Source organism: Aegilops tauschii, chromosome 2 (assembly GCF_002575655.3).
Source record: "Aegilops tauschii subsp. strangulata cultivar AL8/78 chromosome 2, Aet v6.0, whole genome shotgun sequence".
Classification (NCBI taxonomy): domain Eukaryota; kingdom Viridiplantae; phylum Streptophyta; class Magnoliopsida; order Poales; family Poaceae; genus Aegilops; species Aegilops tauschii.
This window is the reverse complement of record NC_053036.3, coordinates 60,675,137-60,694,525: the sequence shown is the minus strand read 5'-3', so window position 1 is coordinate 60,694,525 and position 19,389 is coordinate 60,675,137. Positions and strand designations below refer to the sequence as shown.

The 19,389-nt window shown below is 51.3% G+C and overlaps 1 protein-coding gene across 2 annotated transcripts; it reads right to left on the bottom strand.

Annotated features, from left to right (window-relative positions):
* Window positions 1-1,936: 1,936 nt before the first annotated feature.
* LOC109746378 (zinc finger CCCH domain-containing protein 53) lies at window positions 1,937-6,847 on the bottom strand. 2 transcript variants are annotated; one of them, XM_020305492.4, is made up of 9 exons: window positions 4,583-6,847; window positions 4,307-4,492; window positions 4,023-4,208; window positions 3,836-3,927; window positions 3,483-3,731; window positions 3,266-3,383; window positions 2,883-3,125; window positions 2,706-2,782; window positions 1,937-2,581 (listed from the first exon to the last, which is right to left on the bottom strand). In XM_020305492.4, exons 1-8 carry the CDS (start codon window positions 5,566-5,568, stop codon window positions 2,749-2,751), a joined length of 2,094 nt encoding a protein of 697 aa, XP_020161081.1. In that variant the 5' UTR covers window positions 5,569-6,847; the 3' UTR covers window positions 1,937-2,581; window positions 2,706-2,748. The 2 variants fall into 2 exon arrangements, with proteins under 2 accessions (XP_020161081.1, XP_040257523.1); XM_040401589.3 differs by having other exon boundaries at window positions 3,474-3,731; window positions 4,583-6,036.
* Window positions 6,848-19,389: the final 12,542 nt, after the last annotated feature.

The window sequence follows — 19,389 nt, the reverse complement described above, 5'->3', positions numbered from 1 at the left end:
GACACATCATCGTGAGGTTAATGAAGTCATCACACACGTCTTCGTAGTCGACGCGTGTGTCTCCTCCCACCTCGCTGGTAAGACTGAAATAAATCTAGCCAAATTCAAGAAGGCATATCTAGTCAAGGACTTGAACTCCCGTGGGCTATGTTGCCATCATCACAAAGAACCTAGCCATCTGAGATAGGTTCCGTTCGCACAGGTCTCTCAATGTTGCTGCTATGACAGTTCAATTATTATCTGTTATGGCTTTCTTTCCCCTCACACGTGTGCGACAGTTATGGCTCGGTCTTTCTATCCTCGATCTTCGCCAACGAGTTCATGGATTCGCCTCCCTTCTTTCAGCCGTTGAGGCTATACATGGCAGGGAGAGGCTTTTCGGTGTGTTTCTATAGTTAGTAGGTAGGTTAAAGATTTAGTCCTCATATAGACAACGTTCAATCTGATGACGACGCTTCATCTTAAGATCGGTCTTCCAGGTTTCAACCCTTGTCGAGTTTGACGTAGCTTCGGTGCAGATTCATACCGGCTCCTTGGGGCGGAGAGGTCGAGACTTGGTGTCAAGCTCTTTACTGATTGAAGGGTTGACAAGCGACGAATGCGACTTTGGGGTGCTGGTTCTTAGAGGACGTGTGAACAAAGACTTCCTGGCTATCATTGATAAGGACAGGCCCGGTCTGATACGTGATATGCGATAATGGCACATTGATAGCTCCTTTTTTTTTTAATCCAAGATTGTTTGGTGATCCAGAAAGCTTGTCGTAATTTTTATCATGTTTGAGATGATTCGTATTTTTGATGAACTTTATAATGTAACAGGTTTGCATTCTTTATTAAAAAAAGTTGTTCCATTTATAAGGGCGTGGTTAGGTCTCAATCGACTGGGATTTAATTAATTCCGAGTCGAGCGACATAACATGCAAGAGAACAAAAAAAAGAAAAAACTGAAGAAAAAAATTGTACGGATCTCAACGTAAATCTCATGGATATAGCATCGACCGGGACTTTACAAAGTCCCAGGCGACGGAGACTTAGCAAGAATGTTTTTGGAAACCCCACGACATTTTTGCTTGGAGACAATTCATGGTCATAGACCCGGAAAAAAGCAAAAATGCATGGCCGTAGCCATAGCGCATAGGAGGCATTATCATAACGGCAACTATTCCGGGTGATTAGGAGCTTTAATTCCGGAGCCAAAGCACCTGAAAACGGCAAGCACTTGCCCTAATCAACCGTCATTAGAAAAGAAAGTATCCGGCGCCCAGACATCTGGAGCCGCTCCCAGCCTCCAATCCGACCCCGGCGCGGCGCCTTTCCGCCCCCGGAGAGCGACGCCGCCGGGATCGCACCACCACCACCATCCCGTCCCCAAAAGCAGCCTCCCCTCGTCCTCCTCCTCCCGTCTCTCCACCGATTACACCCGGCCGATCGAATTCGTTTTGGCTGCTGACATGATTACCAACCGTACGTAATCGCCACCAGCAGTCTAATCTAATCTAATCTCATCACCAAGGAGGGGAATAATCGTGGCTACCGGCATCACCTTTTCTTCTCAGGCGCTTGGTTTTTCTGTTCCGGGCGATGATAATAATCCCGACGTCGCATTCGCATCCGTTTCATCCGATCTCCATCCCGTTCCATCCCGTCGCCGTCCCCGCCCGGCAATGCGTTTGCTACAGTGCCGGAAAGCAACGGCACAGACCGAACTAGCATTGTAGATTCAACAGGACAAACGGGAAGGAGAAAGTTGAAAAATCAAGAGGAAAAAACACAGCTTCAGTGCCGAGCTGAATGCGCTGCCGAGCAAGAAGGGACCCTGATCCACGGCCAACGCTGACACCTCGCCCTACCGCTGCCGCTGCACGGGCACGGCAGTGAGTGAGTGGTCCACCCCTCACCCTGACACGACACACGCCCACAGCACCGAGACCTGACGGACCTGTTCATTATCTTCATTCATCCAGTGAAATTATACGTACATACATACGTAAACACCAACACAAACTAGCTAGCTATGCATCCCTGCCTGTCCGTCACTTCCGTATTCTTGTTGCACTGTCTTGCAATACAGCGAGCAGAGCACTAGTGTATGTCATACATTGTGGTAGTATTCCTCTGTACTTTTTTGGCTAAACATCGCACCTAATGTGCTACTATTACACGAGAACTACTACTACTAGTGGCTATTATATTGGCTTGGCCTGGCTTGCCAGGAGCTTGGTGGCACATCAATGGGGGGTTGGTGGTGGTGGTAGTATTGGTTGTTGGTGGTAGTACTAGTAGTAGTAGCAGGAGTAATCAACTAACAGTAACTAATGCATATGGGGTAATGGTAATAGTAGGAGGGGCCCTAACGTATCTGACACTGTTTTTAAAGCCTTGGGGTTGCTGGTAGTGGTAGTATTTTTTGCCCTTCGCCTCTTGTGGTCTGAATAAGCTGGTGCTACCATCAGTTTGAGGAGAGGTGAAGGGAAAGAAGGTAAAAAAAGGGGGGGCTGCTGAAACTAAAACTATGCTGCAACTTCTTCACTCTTTTTTTCCCTATGTTGCACTATTCCTTTTTTCTTTGCTGCTAGTATTCCTGCACAACAAAGAGAAGGATCCAAGGTTAAGACACCATCATTCCAGTAAGTGAAAAAGGCATAGCATGATTTTACTAGGGAGCAAGGTGTTGAAGGGCTGGTAAAAAGAGAGGGGGTGCTTACTATGATTAGGCACTAGTATCACTCACTTCCATTCAGCGCTACTTTACATCCCGACCGCGCCGTGATCGGAGGACAGCCTGCATCCATCCATGATACCTTCAGCACACCAATCATGCAAATTTGCAATAGTAAATGGAACTATGCATGGGACATTGATAGAGATGGTGTTAAGCACACCTGGACATGGGGAAGAAGTAAGGTTTTGGTGAGGGTATGTCCAATGCCGGAGGTAGGAGATGGTGGTTAATGCCGCCGTTCCTGGCGCCATTGCTGTTGATGCCGCCGTTGTAGGCCGCGTTGCAACCTGTCGAGGCGGCGGCGGCGGCGATCTCCGACTCAGTGGGCGCGAAAGGATCACGGGCGAAGGCCCCCGACTTGGTCGGCGACGCGAACGGGCTGTCCGGCAGGTTATGCTCCGCGCTGCAGATTAGATTAGCACAAGGGGCTAAAGGATCAGTTTGGTGAAATGCTTACTTCCCTGCACTGCTGGACGAAAGCTAAGTGTGATGAAAGGAACAAATGGTGATGATGATGGTGATTTGTTTAGCGTGTAATTCCACCTTTGGTCGCTGTCAGTGTTAGGGCTGGTGGTGGAATCGCCTGAGGTTTCATCCTTATCAGCTCCGTTGACCGCATTGTTGCGAGGAAAAAGGAAGCCGCAGCCATTGCCTTGCTCCCCTGTTAACACAAGATCAGCACAGCAAATGTGAGCAACACTGCATCTGTTGTGGCCAGGTAATAATAAGCTCTTCTCTGTTGGCCACACACAAGTAATACCGGAATCGGGCGGCGACTCGAGGGTCGGGGTGGCGGCGGTCGTGTGGGTGGGGCTGAACGGCTTGCCGATGGGGGTCGGCGCGGCGGCGGCGGCGGAGCGGGTCTTGAGGTCGAGCAGCTGCAGCCCCATGAGGCGCCGGCTCTGGAGCTCAATCGCCTGCTGCAGCTCCACCGCCTGCTGCTGCTCCTCCAGCTTCCTCCTCAGCAGCATCTCGTTGGCGCTGTTGGAGTGCTGCAGCATCCTCGCACCTGGAGCCCAATCCAACACAAGAATCTCAGCTCAGCACACACTCACTCATCATGCATATGAACATGAACAATCAATCAACATGGAAGTTGCAACAATGACGAACCAACAATCTGGTGCAGATCGAAGGGGTCTCTGGCGTCCAGCCCGGTGGGAGACCCGCAGCCGGAGAAGTCCACCCTCTCGCCCTGCTGCTTCCTGCAGAGCAACAGCGGACATAAATGGTCATGGGGATGTCTTGGTTAGTTGCTGCTGCCGGAAGCAAGCGGCAAAGGTCGCCGTGGGCGGCTTGCCTGAACTTGTCGGGGACCTTGCCCTTCTCCTTGTAGGGCTTGACGAGCACGCGCGCGTCGCAGATGAAGTGCGGGTTGCCCTTGGCCAGGATCAGCTTCACCGTCTCCGGGTAGACGAAGGTGACGAACCCGAACATGCGCTTCTGCTGGTAGGGGATGCGCACGTCGTGGACGGGGCCGTAGATGCTGCGGTTCAGGGGAAGAGCACGGTTAATCCCGGCGAGTCTTGCAGGCAGAGCGGAGGTAGAGCTGTGGTGTGCGAGCGAGCGAGCACGGTGAGGTACCTGAAGTAGTTGGAGACGTCCTCCTCGCGGAAGGTGCTGTCCGCCGGGAAGGTGAGGTAAATCTGCCGGGACCCCGGGTTCATCATGCTCGCGAAGTCGCCGCGGTCGAGACGGGGGCGGTTCATGAACTTGTGCGCCTCGTCGCCGCCCAGCATCAGCGCTGCTGCGGCAGCCGCGGCCGCCGCCCTGCGAATCCGAGAGCAACCGGTGAGATGCCCGCCGGTAGAAACGAGAGCTAGGAGCTCGTAGTTGGCGAGGGTGGTGGGTATTTAGTACCTTTGGCCGTCGTTTTGCTGCTGCTGCTGCTGCAGGAGCAAGCTGAGGCACTTGCTCGCCGCGGAGGGGGAGCCGGGGAGGGAGCCGGTGGGGGAGTAGGCGAAGCCGGCGGCCGCGGCCAGGCGCTGGGACTTGGAGCGGAGGAGGAAGTCCTGGCACTGCTGCTCCACGGCGGCCTGGTCCATCTTCGCGCCGGCGAGGTCGTCGGGGAGGCCGCCGTGCACGAACCTGCAGGCGCTCCCGTTTTTGCAGTACCCGCGCGCGTAGTAGAGGCACGGCTTCCAGCCGAGGCCGTCGCCGCCCCCGAAGCAGAGCTCGCTCACCGACGCGCTCCTGCGGTGCCCGGGCCCGCCGTTGGCCCACCCGGCGCCGTACGGGAAGAGCCCGCCGTCGCCGCCGCTGGGGCTTCGGCACTCGCCGCCGTCGAACAGCGGGAGCTGCTGACGCCCTCCCCCGCCGCCCATGCCTCCCTCGGTGAGGAACGCGAGCTGGTCCTGCAGGTGGAGCTCGTCGAGGATCAGCGACGAGTCCCCGCCGAAGAAGGGCGACTGCGGGCCCCCGCCGCCGTTGGCCGGGCTCATCAGCTGCTCCTCCCCGACGCCCGCCATCTCCTCCGCGGCGCCATTGCTGACGCTGTTGCTCCTGGAGAACACCGGCTGCGTGGCCCAGGACGAGGGCGAGGAGACCGACAGCGGCGAGGGCGCCGTGCCTCCTCCGCCACAGCCGCCGCGGCCGGAGTTCTGGCGCGACAGCATGAAGGGCGAGGAGTGGGCGGCGGAGGTGGGCGAGGCCGGGAGCAGGCCGAGGTCCTTGCGCGCCTTGGCCATGACGGCGAGCAGCAGCGCCTCCGGGCCGAAGGCGAGGCGTATCATCTCCTTCTCGCCGTGGTCCTGGATGAGCAGCAGCCCCATGATCTTGGCCGCGTGGTCCGGGTCCAGCCCCTGGATCCGCGCGAACACCACCTTGGTCGCCTCGTACGCGTCCATGCCGATCGACCAAGCTCACTCAACGAAACCTAGCAAACAACCTCACACCCCTTCTTCCTCCTTCGTCGCACAGCACAACAACAACTAGCTAGAGAGCGAGCTGGAGCCGGAGACGAGCAGCTCCATGAATAACCCCGAGAGCTCCCTCGTTCGTGGGCGGCAGCGAGGGTTAGCTAGCGAGCGAGCTATACTACTTGCGGCAGCGGCAGCACGAGGGTGGTGCGCACCTTCCCTTCCGTCCCCCTCGCGCTGTATCCCAATCTCCCTATGTATAAGCTGGCCGCCCGCCCGCCGTCCCTTTTCCCGGGAGGAGAGGAGCGGAGATGACGAGGGAGCCGCCGGCGATTGGCGAAACCTCGCGAGGGGGTTTCCGCAAAACGCGTCTGTCCTGCGGTGTTTTTATCTGCCGCTGCGATGTTTTTTTCCCCGCTCGTCGTCTCAGAGGGGAGGGAGGGAGGCGGGATAGATAGATCTGGATCTCCGTGGCCCCCATTTATAAAAACTCGATCCACCGCCTCTGTCACCGCCTTTTCTTTTCCCTGCATTCTTCCTGTGCTCTCCGGGCGGACGGATAGGAACGCCAAATTACCAATAGTACCGCCATCCAATCAATCAACCCGGCGGTAAAAAACCGTGCTGCGCTGTGATTTCTCGTTTTTACTGTTGTTACCGCTGCGTGCGCGGGCGGGGTGGATCTGTGCGTGTGTGATTGACTGGAATGGCCGCGATCTGGGGTGCTGACCGGACCGGGGCCCAGCGGCCCACGCGGCGGCGCCCACTCCGGTCGCCGTCCCGTCCCGCCCCGCTTTGTCCTTTGCCGCGTCGCCGCTGCTCCCTCGCTGCGCTGCTGCGTTGCTGCTGCCGCTGCGGCGGCCTTTCGCGATAAGAATGGCGCCCGGCCCGGCCCGGCATTTTTATACTCCTTTCCTCCGTTTGATTTGATGCCCGTAGCCGAGCTAAAGCTACTAGCCTCGCCTCGCCTTTCCGTCGCTTCACAGCGTTTGTTTACTCCCAGATCCTTGTCGCTTGCCCCACTGCTGTGTAAACTCGATTATTCGTCTCCTTTTGCTGCTCCAGATGATTATTGTTCTCTAGTTAGTACTAATCTTATTAGTGGCCCTAATTGACGCCAAATTTTTTGCTTCTGCAAACGGACGAGTGGCTTTTTCTGGGACGAGCCGCACGGAGCGGGGAGTACGTAGCGGGGTCGGGGCGTCGAGCGAGCGCGCTCCCCGTCATCCTCCGTTGCTCGCGTACGTCCTTCTCGCCGTCGCTTTCCTTCCTTCCTCCTCCCTCGGCCTCCACTGGCCACGGATCAAACCCAAAATTTCGAGTGTAAAATACTCTCCTGTCATGCACAACCGAATAATGGAGCATACGTGGAAGAAAAAAATGTTGGGATAAACCGCAATTTCCACGTCACTTTCCGGCGGCGGACCCGGCGTGCTCTGTTTGCTTGTTGTTGGGCGCGCGACGGGCGCTGTCTGTCCCCCCTGCCGCTGCCGCGTCAGCTCGTGTTACGTGCCTCCTGCCCCGATCGGATTGACATGCGACCGTGCGGGTCGGTCTCCCGGCCGATCGCGACGCCGGTCGCGCGAGTGATCGATCATCATCCGTTGGCGCGGCCAGTGCGCGGCGAAAGCCGGGAGCGGCTGGAGTTCACGGCCTCGCGTCGTGGGAAACAGGCCGTGAACTTGGTCGGGGGGTAGGGGAAAGCCGAAAGCCAAGTGCGATTGGCGCTGATGCCCACGGGCCAGGGGTGATTTGGCGCGCGAAAAGAAGCGACGACCCTGGGGGAATGCACGGGGGCTTTTGCCGCGCGCGCGCGCCTGGTTGGTCGCCGTTGCCCGGCCCCCGACTCCTCTCTTTTCACCGCCTTTCGCGTGCACGCGCGGTGGCCTTTGCCCCGCCCTGCGCGCGCGCAGCCACGGCACGGCACGGCGCGGCGAGGACTGGCATCCCGTGCGCGCGCACATGGAGGCCCTGCCCGCGGCTGTTTTCGCTTGTCCATCGTCCAGCCCGGTGCCGGACTCCTTTCCGTTTTCTACCAACCGTGGCAAAAACGAGTTCACCGATGGCATCATGGTGGAGGGCCACGTCGCCGTCTCCGTCTCTTTCACCTCTTCACTTCCGGCTCATACCGTATGGAGGTAGCAATGATTGAACCTGGCAGAAATGTCTTACGAGCAAGTAGGAACAATCTTTCGATGACCAGTAAACTACTCCTACCAGAATTAGCACGTACGCCGGCTGCGCCACAGGCCACAGCTGGGGAAATAGATACGACGTCGCGTGACCACGTCATGTCGCCTGTCTGGACGGAACGGGGCACAACCGCTACCGCGCAACCATGCGTGCTCCGTTCGTAGGTACGTCCACTGGTCACTCGTCAAATGTACGGCGGCCCGTCGACAGACAGCGCGCTCGCCGCTCTGTGGCCGCGGCGCATGTGACACGCCGTATTGAATCCGCTCTGTGCATGGCCATGTCTGACAGCGAGTCGGACGGGCCACGGTCGCTTGTCCTCTAGCTAGCGCGGTTCAAATTGTAGGAATGGGAGTGGTGTTTTTGAACTGGATGGATCTTGCTTTCGATTAGTCTATGATTCGCGTCGCACTGTCAGACGCACACACACGCGCAGGGTACGTAGGGGGTGAGTGTTCACGTAAAAATTGCTTGTTTACGATACGGGGGGAGTAGATTGGAGCGTGGGGCCCACCGGCGCGTACGAAAAAGAAAGGGGGAAAAGGCGCTCCCAGTTTCAGAGCCTCACATGGAGGGAGGGGGCCGTGGCCTGTCCCGATCCGGTGTCCCGCGTCACCGTGTGGGCGAGCGTGTGGCCGGATCGAGTGTCAGTCGCATCGGCTGTTCCGACCAAGTGCCCACTTGCTCTCTTCTTCCTTTCTCCTTTTGCGTTTTGTGAACGAAAATATGCCCGGTGGCTCTGTTGCCCTGCGCACGGCGAGCGAACTATGTCCCAAAAAAAAAAACACAGGCGAGAACAAAAAATATGTCGTTGTCTGAAAACAGCCAGCGAATTTTGGTGAAAACGTACCTGAATCTTTTGGTCTGCTTGGGGTTTGGTGCATCTTGATCGAGATACGGTGCGTGCATTTGGTGTGAGGTGTATCTGTGGTCCATAGTATTGAGGACGATCTACGAGCTTATGTCGGACGTCTGAGTTTTTACGTAGTAGTACTAGTAGGTATGATTTTCTAACAACATGTCCGGAAATTTGTGAGCATATCAATGCTGAGAAGAGAGCCCGAGACTCATCTTTTGCGTTGAGGCTTGTACCGTCCGCGGCGTGCGCGACACGCCGCGTGTGAGATGACTCCGTGAAAACATGGCTGTGTTCATAGATTGGTCCTGATAAAACACATGGTGTATGAATACCTGAGTAGGTAGAGCATGGACCTTGTTGGCACGGCCGGCACCCGGCAGCAAACCAAACCAAACCAAACTGGGGACCGTATTAAATTGCAACTATTCTTGGGTTCCGGTTAGTAGTGGTGTAATACTTTTGATGTACCGTTGTTCCCGGGGAACACTTTGTATGTGTACTTACGGCATCAAATACGGCTCCTTAAACAACTGCGACTGCGGACGCGCCCGGGCGCTGCCCCGAAGAGCGTCTGACGGCCTCAAAAGCCATGTCGGACAACAACACTCTTTATATCAAAACCCCTAGATCTGTGACGTTGATCATATAGCATAACTTTGTCAAAATTTCAACAACGCAACGAAGCAAAATAAATCGCAATTCAACAATTCGAACATGGCATAATGAAAATCAACATGCGGGCCACGACTGACCAACATGATCGAATCACTCGTTGATCACTACACCATACATACCGCGTTCGTTGCTATGGTCGCCGCTCTACGTAGGTTGATCTCCTTATTCCTTCCCTCAAGCCACCTTTTGACTTCCGGGTCCAAGAGGCTTGCGACCGCCAACACCATCCTCAATTCCTCCATCTTTCGAGCAAGTTGCAACCTCTCCTTCTCAAGTTCGGGCATTCTCAAACTCCCATTTAACACACACATTTTTTTCTCCTTCTTAATTTGGAACTTGTTGTTCACCCTCTCCCAGTCTCAGTCCATCCCCTCTTTTTGTGCATCCAACATGATCTTATATCTGTCCTCTTTCTTCTCCTCCCTTCCGGAAAAAATGCCCGTCCATTTGGCGGACATTTTACTCGATGCAACGTCATAGACGGTCGTCCCCTTCTCCCACTTGTTTCCCTTCACTAGGCGGTTCTTCATGGGCACGGTGACTTGTCCATTCGCCCCTACAACTTTTCCTCTTCTTCATCCAATCAAATGGATTGTTGAGAGCTCGAGCCATAAGTTTTCTTCGACCTCTAGTTGCTATTCTTGAGGTCATCAGCAAGATGCTGCCGTTTTCGTTTGTCATTTAACTTCTTCCAACAATAGCTTAAACCGAATGGCTTCTTCTCAGATAGAGTGATGATACGTCTCAAACGAATATATAATTTATGGAGTATTCATGCTATATTTACATCATTTATACTCTCTGTGATCCATATCAATTGTCGGATGTATGTAGATGCATTTTCAGTGCTAGATACATCCGTTTAAGCAACAATTAATATAGATTGGAGGGAGTTTATGATTTTGGCACAATTTTGTATTATATTTATTTGGACTTACATATAAACCAGTGCGAGAGGCTAGTTCCTATTTTCTATTGTCGGTTTTTAGGTGAAAAATTCAATGGCCGGATTGAGCTGAATTTTTTTGTGATTTTTTATGAAACAAACAACTATTGGAGCCAGAAGATGAAAGCCGAGGGAGCGACGAGGGCTCCACACAGCGTGCCCACACGGGCACGCCCTGGTCGTGTGGTGGGCCCGTGCGGCTTCTCCTTAAGTCGGTTGGGGCTCTACTTTTACCTCAAGAAAGCTATTGAAATAGTAAAATTCCCTTTAAAATTTCAGTCCCATCGGAGTTATGAATCTCTGGCTATAAAAGAAATGGTGATCGGCCTCAGAAAAGTACCGAAAAGAGAGAGAGATTAGATCCAATCTCGGAGGGGCTCTCACCCTCTGGGAGCCAGGGAGGCCAAGGACCAGAGGAAGAAACCTCTCCCCGTCTAGGGGTGAGGCCAGTGAAAAATAAGAAGGAGGGGGGCCTCTCCCCCCTCTCTCTAGCGCAGCTGGGGAAACCAATATCGCCGCCATCGTCTCCATCAACTTCAACGGCTTCATCAACATCTCCATCACCTTCCTCCCTCTCTATTCAGTGCTCCACTCTCCCACAATCCGTTGTAATCCCCTACTTGAACATGATGTTGGATGCTATTAAATATTATAAGATGGTTTCTTGCATCTTCTATATGTCTAAGTACATTATTTTTGTCTGATGGGTTGATTGGTGAAGTTCCATGGTTTGTTTGAGTTGCATGTTGTTATGTTGTTGTCCTTTGGTACCCATCAGATGAGTGTGCGCATGGATCACACCTTAGAGTTAGTAGTATGTTGATAGGATTATGCATTCAACGGTTGGAGTGATAGAATTACCTCATCCCACCATACAAACTGATGCATATGGGATGAAAGTGTTGGTGCAATAATTTGCCCCCTTGTGTTTTGAAGATTGCTGGAAATAGGCATGGATTGATTTGCTTGCTAGTGCCTACAGAGAGAAATAGTCCATGCAAGCCCCAGAAGAATGATGTATTCGGAGAGAAGCTCGAAGAACTTCACCAAGATTATCTGCTTTGTAGAGAAGGTTGGGCTACATGTTGAGAAGACATGGATGCAAAAGTCTGCATTGAAGGAATTGACCCCTTAAAATTATCGCTGACGTGAATCAATATTCGTACGGAGTGTCCGAGTAAAAATGACTGCAGTTGAGAAGTTGAAGACGAAGTGAAGACGTAGCATTCCTTTCTTTGTTCGTCTTTTTCTTATTTGAATCATAGGATGTCCATACTATTAAGAGGGGTATAGGTTCTCAATGCTTAGGTCTGATGTGATGCTTATCCGAAACCTATGAAAGACTGAGAGAAATTTCTTTGTGCTCTGAATGAATACCTTCAGCAGAAGATGTTGTTCTTCGGTACTGCAGGAGATATCATTCAGACCGAGGAGTTAAAATTTCTTGCTCTACAAGGAATATTACCACTGTGCTCAAAATCACACCACTGGAAACGTGCCATTCGGTCATTGGCTGATCTGCGTGTCCAATTTGGTCATTTCTCACCACAGAAGGTAGCGGCTATAAATAACCACCCCGTACCAACATCGTCTGTTGGCTGCCCTGCTTAAGATTTCTGAGAAGATTGATTGAGCATCCCCTCTCGAGAGGTGAGGGAGTCCTGGATTAGGGGATCCTCGGACATCCGGACTATATCCTTTGGCCGGACTGTTGGACTATGAAGATACAAGATTGAAGACTTCGTCCCGTGTCCGGATGGGACTCTCCTTGGCGTGGTAGGCAAGCTTGGCAATACGGATATGTAGATCTCCTCCCTTGTAACCGACTCTGTGTAACCCTAGCCCCCTCCGGTGTCTATATAAACCAGAGGGTTTAGTCCGTAGGACAACAATAATCATACCATAGGCTAGCTTCTAGGGTTTAGCCTCTACGATCTCGTGGTAGATCAACTCTTGTAATACTCATATCACCCGCAAACTAACGGTAAAGTCGAGCGAGCAAATGGTCTTATCATGAGCGGCATTAAACCCAGATTAGTGTGATCCTTAAAGGAATCAAACACGCACTGGGTAGAGGAGCTCGACTCCGTACTATGGGGGCTGCGGACCACGCCGAATCGCACTACCGGATACACACCTTTTTTATGGTGTACGACGCAGAGGCGGTACTGCCCTGCGACATAATTCATGACTCACCTCGAGTGCGCATGTATGAAGAGAAAGAGGCCGAGCTTGATCGGCAGGACAGTTTGGACGCCCTGGAGGAGGAGCGCGACGTGGCAAAAGCCCGTTCCGCATTCTATCAGCAACAGGCTCGAAGGTATCAAAGCAGAGCAGTACGGGCCAAAACCTATAACGTTGGCGAACTCGTTCTACGCCTACCGGAGAAGAAAAAGAACAAGCTCAAGCCTAAATGGGAAGGTCCCTTCATTATTGACCAAGTTCTGACCGGTGGAGCGTACGGGATGCATCGGACAATCGACTCGAGCCAAACCCATGGAACGCTGCCAGACTCCGAAGGTTCTACGCCTAGTGTCGGACTCTACGTTCGTCTCCTTACCTCCGTCAATTTTTTACATATCCGTTATCTGTCTTTTATCTCTTTATTTTTTTCCTTTTTCTTCAAGGCCTTAAAAGGCTAAATTGTGTCTTGACTACACAATCTTGACGCGCTAACCGCGCTCATTATACCTGGGGGCTTCTTATACAGAAGCTTAATATAATTATTTTCCGGGCTCTATGCCCTACACATGTGTTATTCTTACACATGTACCTTTTTTCGCCATTATATGCACCGATATGACTTAAGTTTTGGCCAAGCTGGGTTGCCTGGCTCTTGTGTTTATGCCCTACGTTCCCGTTAATTTGGCTAGGGCATAAGGGAGCACCTCTGCGATTGTTACTGCCGGGTCAGCCGGATGTGTATCTCAGATTGGGTGAAGCCGAAAGCTAGCATTCTTAAGGGAATACTCGGTCGGTGAACAAAAGATGACTTTTATTTATTTTAATACATGCCCCCGGATGTTTATAGCCTGCGTCTCTTTTCGCAGTTCAGACATGCACATTTGGGCATGCGTACCCAGGGAAAGGAACCCTTAACGGAACTATTCTCCCTTGAAGATGTTTCTTACTATCCATGTAATATAACATAGCTAGTTGGGTACTTGTCTGTTCAAGCACTTATGACCCCTACGCCTAGTTTCCACGCGTACCCCGGTTTTTACATAACTGAGCGGGTATTCGGATACACTCCGGACTATCGGGTCCAGAGGTCGAAGTGAAAAGGTCCGCCATGACAAATGATTTACAATCCGGCTAGGGACAATATATGTCACTTGAAGTACATAGTCACTTAGACTGACTAAATTCTTCTTCTATACCATCCAACAGGCTGTCTAGCCTACAATCCTGTTGGGAATACTTTGCGGCTAATTCTACTTGGTCATACACCAAACTGACGGGGATCTCTTTCCCATCAGGCCCCACATGTCCGACCTCGGCCATGTGGTTAGGGTCAGCCTTGGTATACATCGTCTTCACCATGGCCCAGGCTTCGCTCGCACCTTGTCGACAGGCTGATATCTTCCATAATCGGAAGCGCCGCCGCGCTCCCTTGAGCTTCTCTACAAGCTCCCCCATGCCTCCTGGCAGGGAGACGGATGGCCACAAGGCTTGGGCAATACCCTGCATCACCTGCCGAACTTGTTCGTGCAGTTGTGAGAGCTCTGGCAGAAGATCACCCCCAGACCCGGGCATCTCCTCCTCGGGACGACCCGTCAGCATACCTGCAGATGTAACTCTGTTAGCCGGTTTCTTCGCCGAACTCTTTAAAAGTTCGTTCAAGCACTTACTGAAAATGCCGCGTCGAAGCCTCTTATTCTCCTTTACGGAGTCAGCAAGCTGGGCCCGAACATCTTTCAGTTCCACGCCCAGCTGGATATTGGCATCTTGGAGATTGTTTTTCTCCTGCCTAACCTTTTTAACCACGCGCTCAGCAGCCTTTAGCTATCGTTGGGCATGCGGCTCATTCCCTATCACGACCTCCGGATTCACTCCGGAGTCATCTGCAGAATCTATTGTTAGATTTGCATGCATGCCGCATACTATCTGGTACATGTCATTCTTTGCAATAGAGACAAGTGTTACCAGAGAGGGCCTTCTCGGACTCCTTCAGCGCGGCAACTGCGGCCCGTAGCTGGGCTTTGCACTCTTCCAGCTCTTGAGACAATTGGGTATTCTTCTCTGTAAGAACCTGCACAAATAATGATCCTTAAATCAGTTGTGTCAACTGTTTCAAGTCTCAGGGGCTACTGACATATATAATTATCAGATTTTCTTACCCGTATATCCTTTACATACTGGTCCGTGGCTCTGGCAAGACCATTTTGAGCAGCTCGGATGTACGCGTCTCCTGAGTTGAAGGCATCAAACGCCTCTTGGGAGAAACAAGCGTCACGGAGTACGGCCCGGCGACGCCTGTGATTCATAGCGCTCTCCACTTCGGAATTTGTAGCAGCTAGCCTCTCCGCATCCTCTGCAGGAGGAACATCCGGCGTTCGCCCCATGTTAGCGTCCGCTTCTATGTCCGGCTCTGGAGCCTGACTGATGGAGGCGTGACCGGCAGACTTTCCGGATATAGTCCGGCTAGTGTTTTTCCTACTAGGAAACATGGACGTTATTATATTTTAAAAGACGACAACCACGGAGCGGGGTTTTGTTTCATACCTCTGCAACGGCGTCTCAGTCCTGACCGCCTTCCTTTTAAGCCTACCCGGCTTCGGTGCCCCTTGTTGGCGAGTCACTGCGAGTTCGGCATGGCGTCCTGAGGGCCTTCCCTGTAAGACACCATATGTGTGCAATAGGTAAAGTGCAGAAAAGGGGATCCTTCTCGGAAGTTGGGACTCCGGTTTTACTTACATGCGACGCAGGGAGTAGTCCAGGAAATCGGCTATGATGGCCACCATGGCATCATCGCAGCTCAATTGATAGAACGTCCTATCAATCAGCTCCACAAATATGTCCGGATCCTCTTCGAGTCCGGGGTGAAGGGCCCGGTCAGGGTCCTCTGGTTGTGGAGGCAGGCTATGGACCTCCCTCACAGCTTTTCGCAGCTCCTGCTATGAAATAGCAAGGTAAATATTCATGACAAAGAATGCGGGAAGGTCTGGAGTAAAAAGTAGCAGCTCACCCAGCTTGGGGGGTTGTACATGGAGAACCGATCCCGTGGCTTGATACGGATGAACTCCTCTTCCTCTCCTTTGTATAAACCGACAGTATTTTCGCTAGAGCAGCGATGGAGTCCGGACCTTTACGACCGCAGCGGGTGGCATCGTCTTCTCCATTGAAGTGCCACATAGGGTGTCCACGATATTGAAGTGGCTGCACCCCCCGCATTATACATATGGACATTACCTCGACTATTGTCAATCCTGATTTGGCCAGCATTTGTATCCGGCCCATCAGGTAAAGGACATCTCTGTTATCTTCCTCCTGGGGGCTCCGAGGGCGCCAGCTGCGGCGTTTCTTCAAAGGAGCATTATTAAACTCAGGAAGGCCCATCCGAACAGGGTCCGGAAGGGGGACGTCCTTCATATAAAACCACTCCGAGGGCAATCTTCGAACGTCTTCTTCGGAGTACCGGACATATATCCAGTCCCGGCGATGCGCCATATCTCGGCTCCGCCCACTTGATATATTGACCCCTCTTGTGTACGGGGTACGAGGCAGAACAACCTCTTCCATAGCTCGAAATGAGCTTCGCAGCCCAGAAACAGCTCGCAAAAGGCGACATAGCCAGCGATGTGTAATATGGAGGCGGGAGTAAAATTGTGCAGTTGGAGGCCGTAGAACTCCAGGAGCCCGCGGAGGAATGGATGAATTGGAAATCCAAGCGCTCTTAATAAGTAAGGGACAAGGCATACCCGCTCCCCTTATGGATGGGTCGGGAAAGCTCTCCGCTTGCTCCCTGCCATTGTAGGTGGCAAGCCCGGCTCGAATGGGGACCATATACGCTGGAGGGAGAAATCCCTGGGTCTGTAACTCTACTAATTGACTGTGCGGGACGAAACACTTCTTCCAATTGCCGGGCTTAGGGCTACGGGAGCGAGAGGAGGAGCTGCGATGGCCGGCCATGTTGGAATGGATTTTTTCCGGGCGCGCTCCGATGGATACTCGCTGTGGGAGGATGGTGTGATCTGGATATGAGAATCCCCGTCTCTTTAATAGGCGATTTGCCCACATGGCTAGGGTGGCAAATGTAAAAATGCCCCGACTTCTCGCATTCGCTCGACGCGTGGAGGATATCCATTATTAGACGCGGAAGCCAAGGAGTGCAACATTTATGGGAAGCCGGACACTACTCAAACATGTATTCAGAATTTGGAGAAGAACCCGCCTTGCAATGCCGAAGACAATCTGCGCGCCGGACTCATCGCCATTGAAGCCTGGTTCGGGGGCTACTGAGGGAGTCCTAGATTAGGGGGTCCTCGGACAGCCGGACTATATCCTTTGGCCGGACTGTTGGACTATGAAGATACAAGATTGAAGACTTCGTCCCATGTCCGGATGGGACTCTCCTTGGCGTGGAAGGCAAGCTTGGCAATACGGATATGTAGATCTCCTCCCTTGTAACTGACTCCGTGTAACCCTAGCCCCCTCTGGTGTCTATATAAACCGGAGGGTTTAGTCCGTAGGACAACAACAATCATACCATAGGCTAGCTTCTAGGGTTTAGCCTCTACGATCTCGTGGTAGATCAACTCTTGTAATACTCATATCATCAAGATCAATCAAGCAGGAAGTATTACCTCCATCGAGAGGGCCAGAACCTGGGTAAACATCGTGTCCCCCGCCTCCTGTTACCATCCGCCTTAGACGCACAGTTCGGGACCCCCTACCCGAGATCCGCCGGTTTTGACACCGACAAGAGGTTTAAGCTTAAGATCCACCGAGAGAAAACAAAGAGCCAAAACTTAGAGAGTGGTTGAGAATCACAGTAGTTCTGAGTTACAGTTCTTATACCTATTAGTCTTGAGAGCTGCACACTCTCCAGATGGATAGGTGTCGGCTTGAGTGTCGAAGAGTAATTGTCTTCACCAAGCAAAGTCTTCAGCAATTAAGAGTAGTTGTGGTTCACGAAGAAGTCTGTCAAACGTTTGGAGATCGCCGACAAGTATCTACCACATGTGAAATCAACTAGAGTCTGATAAGCTCCGAGCTGAAAGAGTACAAGACGAAGAGAGGTTTGCTCCTGTGTTCAATCACAAGTCCTCCAACCAGACATAGTCCTTTGGCAGAAGGGCGAACTGGTCTACCAAATTCATATGTCGCCATCGGGCACCACCATTTCATTCAACTCTACTGCAATTCCTTCAGTAATTTACTTTCGTGCTCTGTATCGATAGATATCTATGATTTGTTGCTTGAGTTGTTTTTTCTCAAAGTTGTACGTATGTATGTGCGTCTCCTAGTCCCATGGTGTTACTTTGTCATTCAACTAAATTACATTCTTAGTTACTTTTCACAATAGTTTGCATTCGCTAGTATCTGTGTTTTATTCCTCGTGCTTGCTTCTCTGTTCGTCGTAGTTGTTCTTCGTACCTCTTCTACTTTCAAGCATCCTAGTTCATCTTTGTTTACCATCTTATGCTGCTCTACCTGCTAGCATACAACATTTCCATCGTAATCATCAAACCTGCGATCTATTATGCATGAACAATTATAGCATCTTTCCTCGCAAGATTTTCTCATCTCTAATTTATATGTCTGCTCTCATTCTACCGAACTTATTTTCCTACAGAGTTTGGGTTCAGTTCAAACTCCCGAAAGAATTTTTGAATCTCACATTCACCCCCTCTGGTCGATATACTCTCGGTCCTTACAATTGGTATCAGAGCAAGGTCTCCTTGTCTCTGTTTATTAAAGGTCAAACTGCCTTAGAGTTTTTAGTATGTCGTATGCAGGTAGATCTACGCACTCTGAAATATTTGCTATCTTCGATGGAAATGACTATCTCTACTGGCAAGGCAGAATGAGAGTTAGACTTCAAGCTATCAACGAGGAGCTATGTCAGATTGTGGAAAAACGGATATATCATTCAGCACCTAGAAACTCCTACTCCTGAAGATGAAGCAAACATTCGCCTGAATGCTCAAGCAAAAGACATCATCTGTGATAACATCTCCAGAGATATTTTTATTCGCTTCAGAAACCTTGAGACTGCCAAGCAAATCTGGGATGTCATAAAAAATGTTCATGAAGGTGTCATCATCAGAGCACATAGATATGCTTTGTGCAATGTTTGCTCACTCCCGAAGCCTTTGAAAAGAAACTATCATGGAACCCACCAATTGCTTATCCAACATTGTGGAACGATTACATCAACGTGGAGTAAAATACATCACCGATCAAGATGTGATCAACAAGCTGCTCAGTGCTCTTGATGCATGCTTTGATCCAATCGTTCCTAAGATCAAGCAAAGACCAGACTATGAAGAACTTCATTATGTGGAAATCATGACGTTGTTGACTATACAGAAGAAAAGATGGAGCAAGAAAATGAGCAACCCGAATCTTCTTCGGAAAGTGAAGGAGAAATTGTCTCAAACTATGATAGCTCTCACGAAGAAGAAGATGTCGAGAATCAACACTCTGTTACACGGAAACTTGAAATGCTCATTGAATGCCTCAACAACCTCAGGAGACAGAATATATATCTTACTAATGCCGACGAAGATGAACCATCAGAATCTTCGAGAAGATTACCTCAGAAAGAAATGAAGTGCTAGAAATGCAAACATTTTGGTCATTTCATTGTCGACTGTCCCAACTAGGAGTTGAATGCAAAACCCAGCAGAAGATGGCGTGCTCTCCATTGCTCTGGATTTGTATGCACAAATCGTCACAGTAAGCTCATGAGGAAGAATGAATGATCTACATCCTCTTCAAAGAGAGTAGTCACTAATGCATGAGCAAAAGGAACAATCAAATTAAATATGGGGAGAATGTCTCAGCTGGTTGGTGTGTGTGCTGGAATGACAATGGACTCCGATGATGAAACATCTGATTCCGAATCAGATGAAGAAGAAGAGTTCTGTAGAGGCCTAGGCACACGCAATGCATTTGTTGATGACGCATC

What these genes read in the sequence shown, in the direction of transcription:
- LOC109746378 (XM_040401589.3), bottom strand. Translation starts at nt 5,568, where the DNA reads ATGGACGCGTACGAGGCGACCAAGGTGGTGTTCGCGCGGATCCAGGGG. An exon ending in CAGCAAAACGACGGCCAAAG is followed by an intron (nt 4,493 to 4,582) that starts GTACTAAATACC and finishes TCGGATTCGCAG; the next exon opens with GGCGGCGGCCGCGGCTGCCG. An exon ending in GACGTCTCCAACTACTTCAG is followed by an intron (nt 4,209 to 4,306) that starts GTACCTCACCGT and finishes CCTGAACCGCAG; the next exon opens with CATCTACGGCCCCGTCCACG.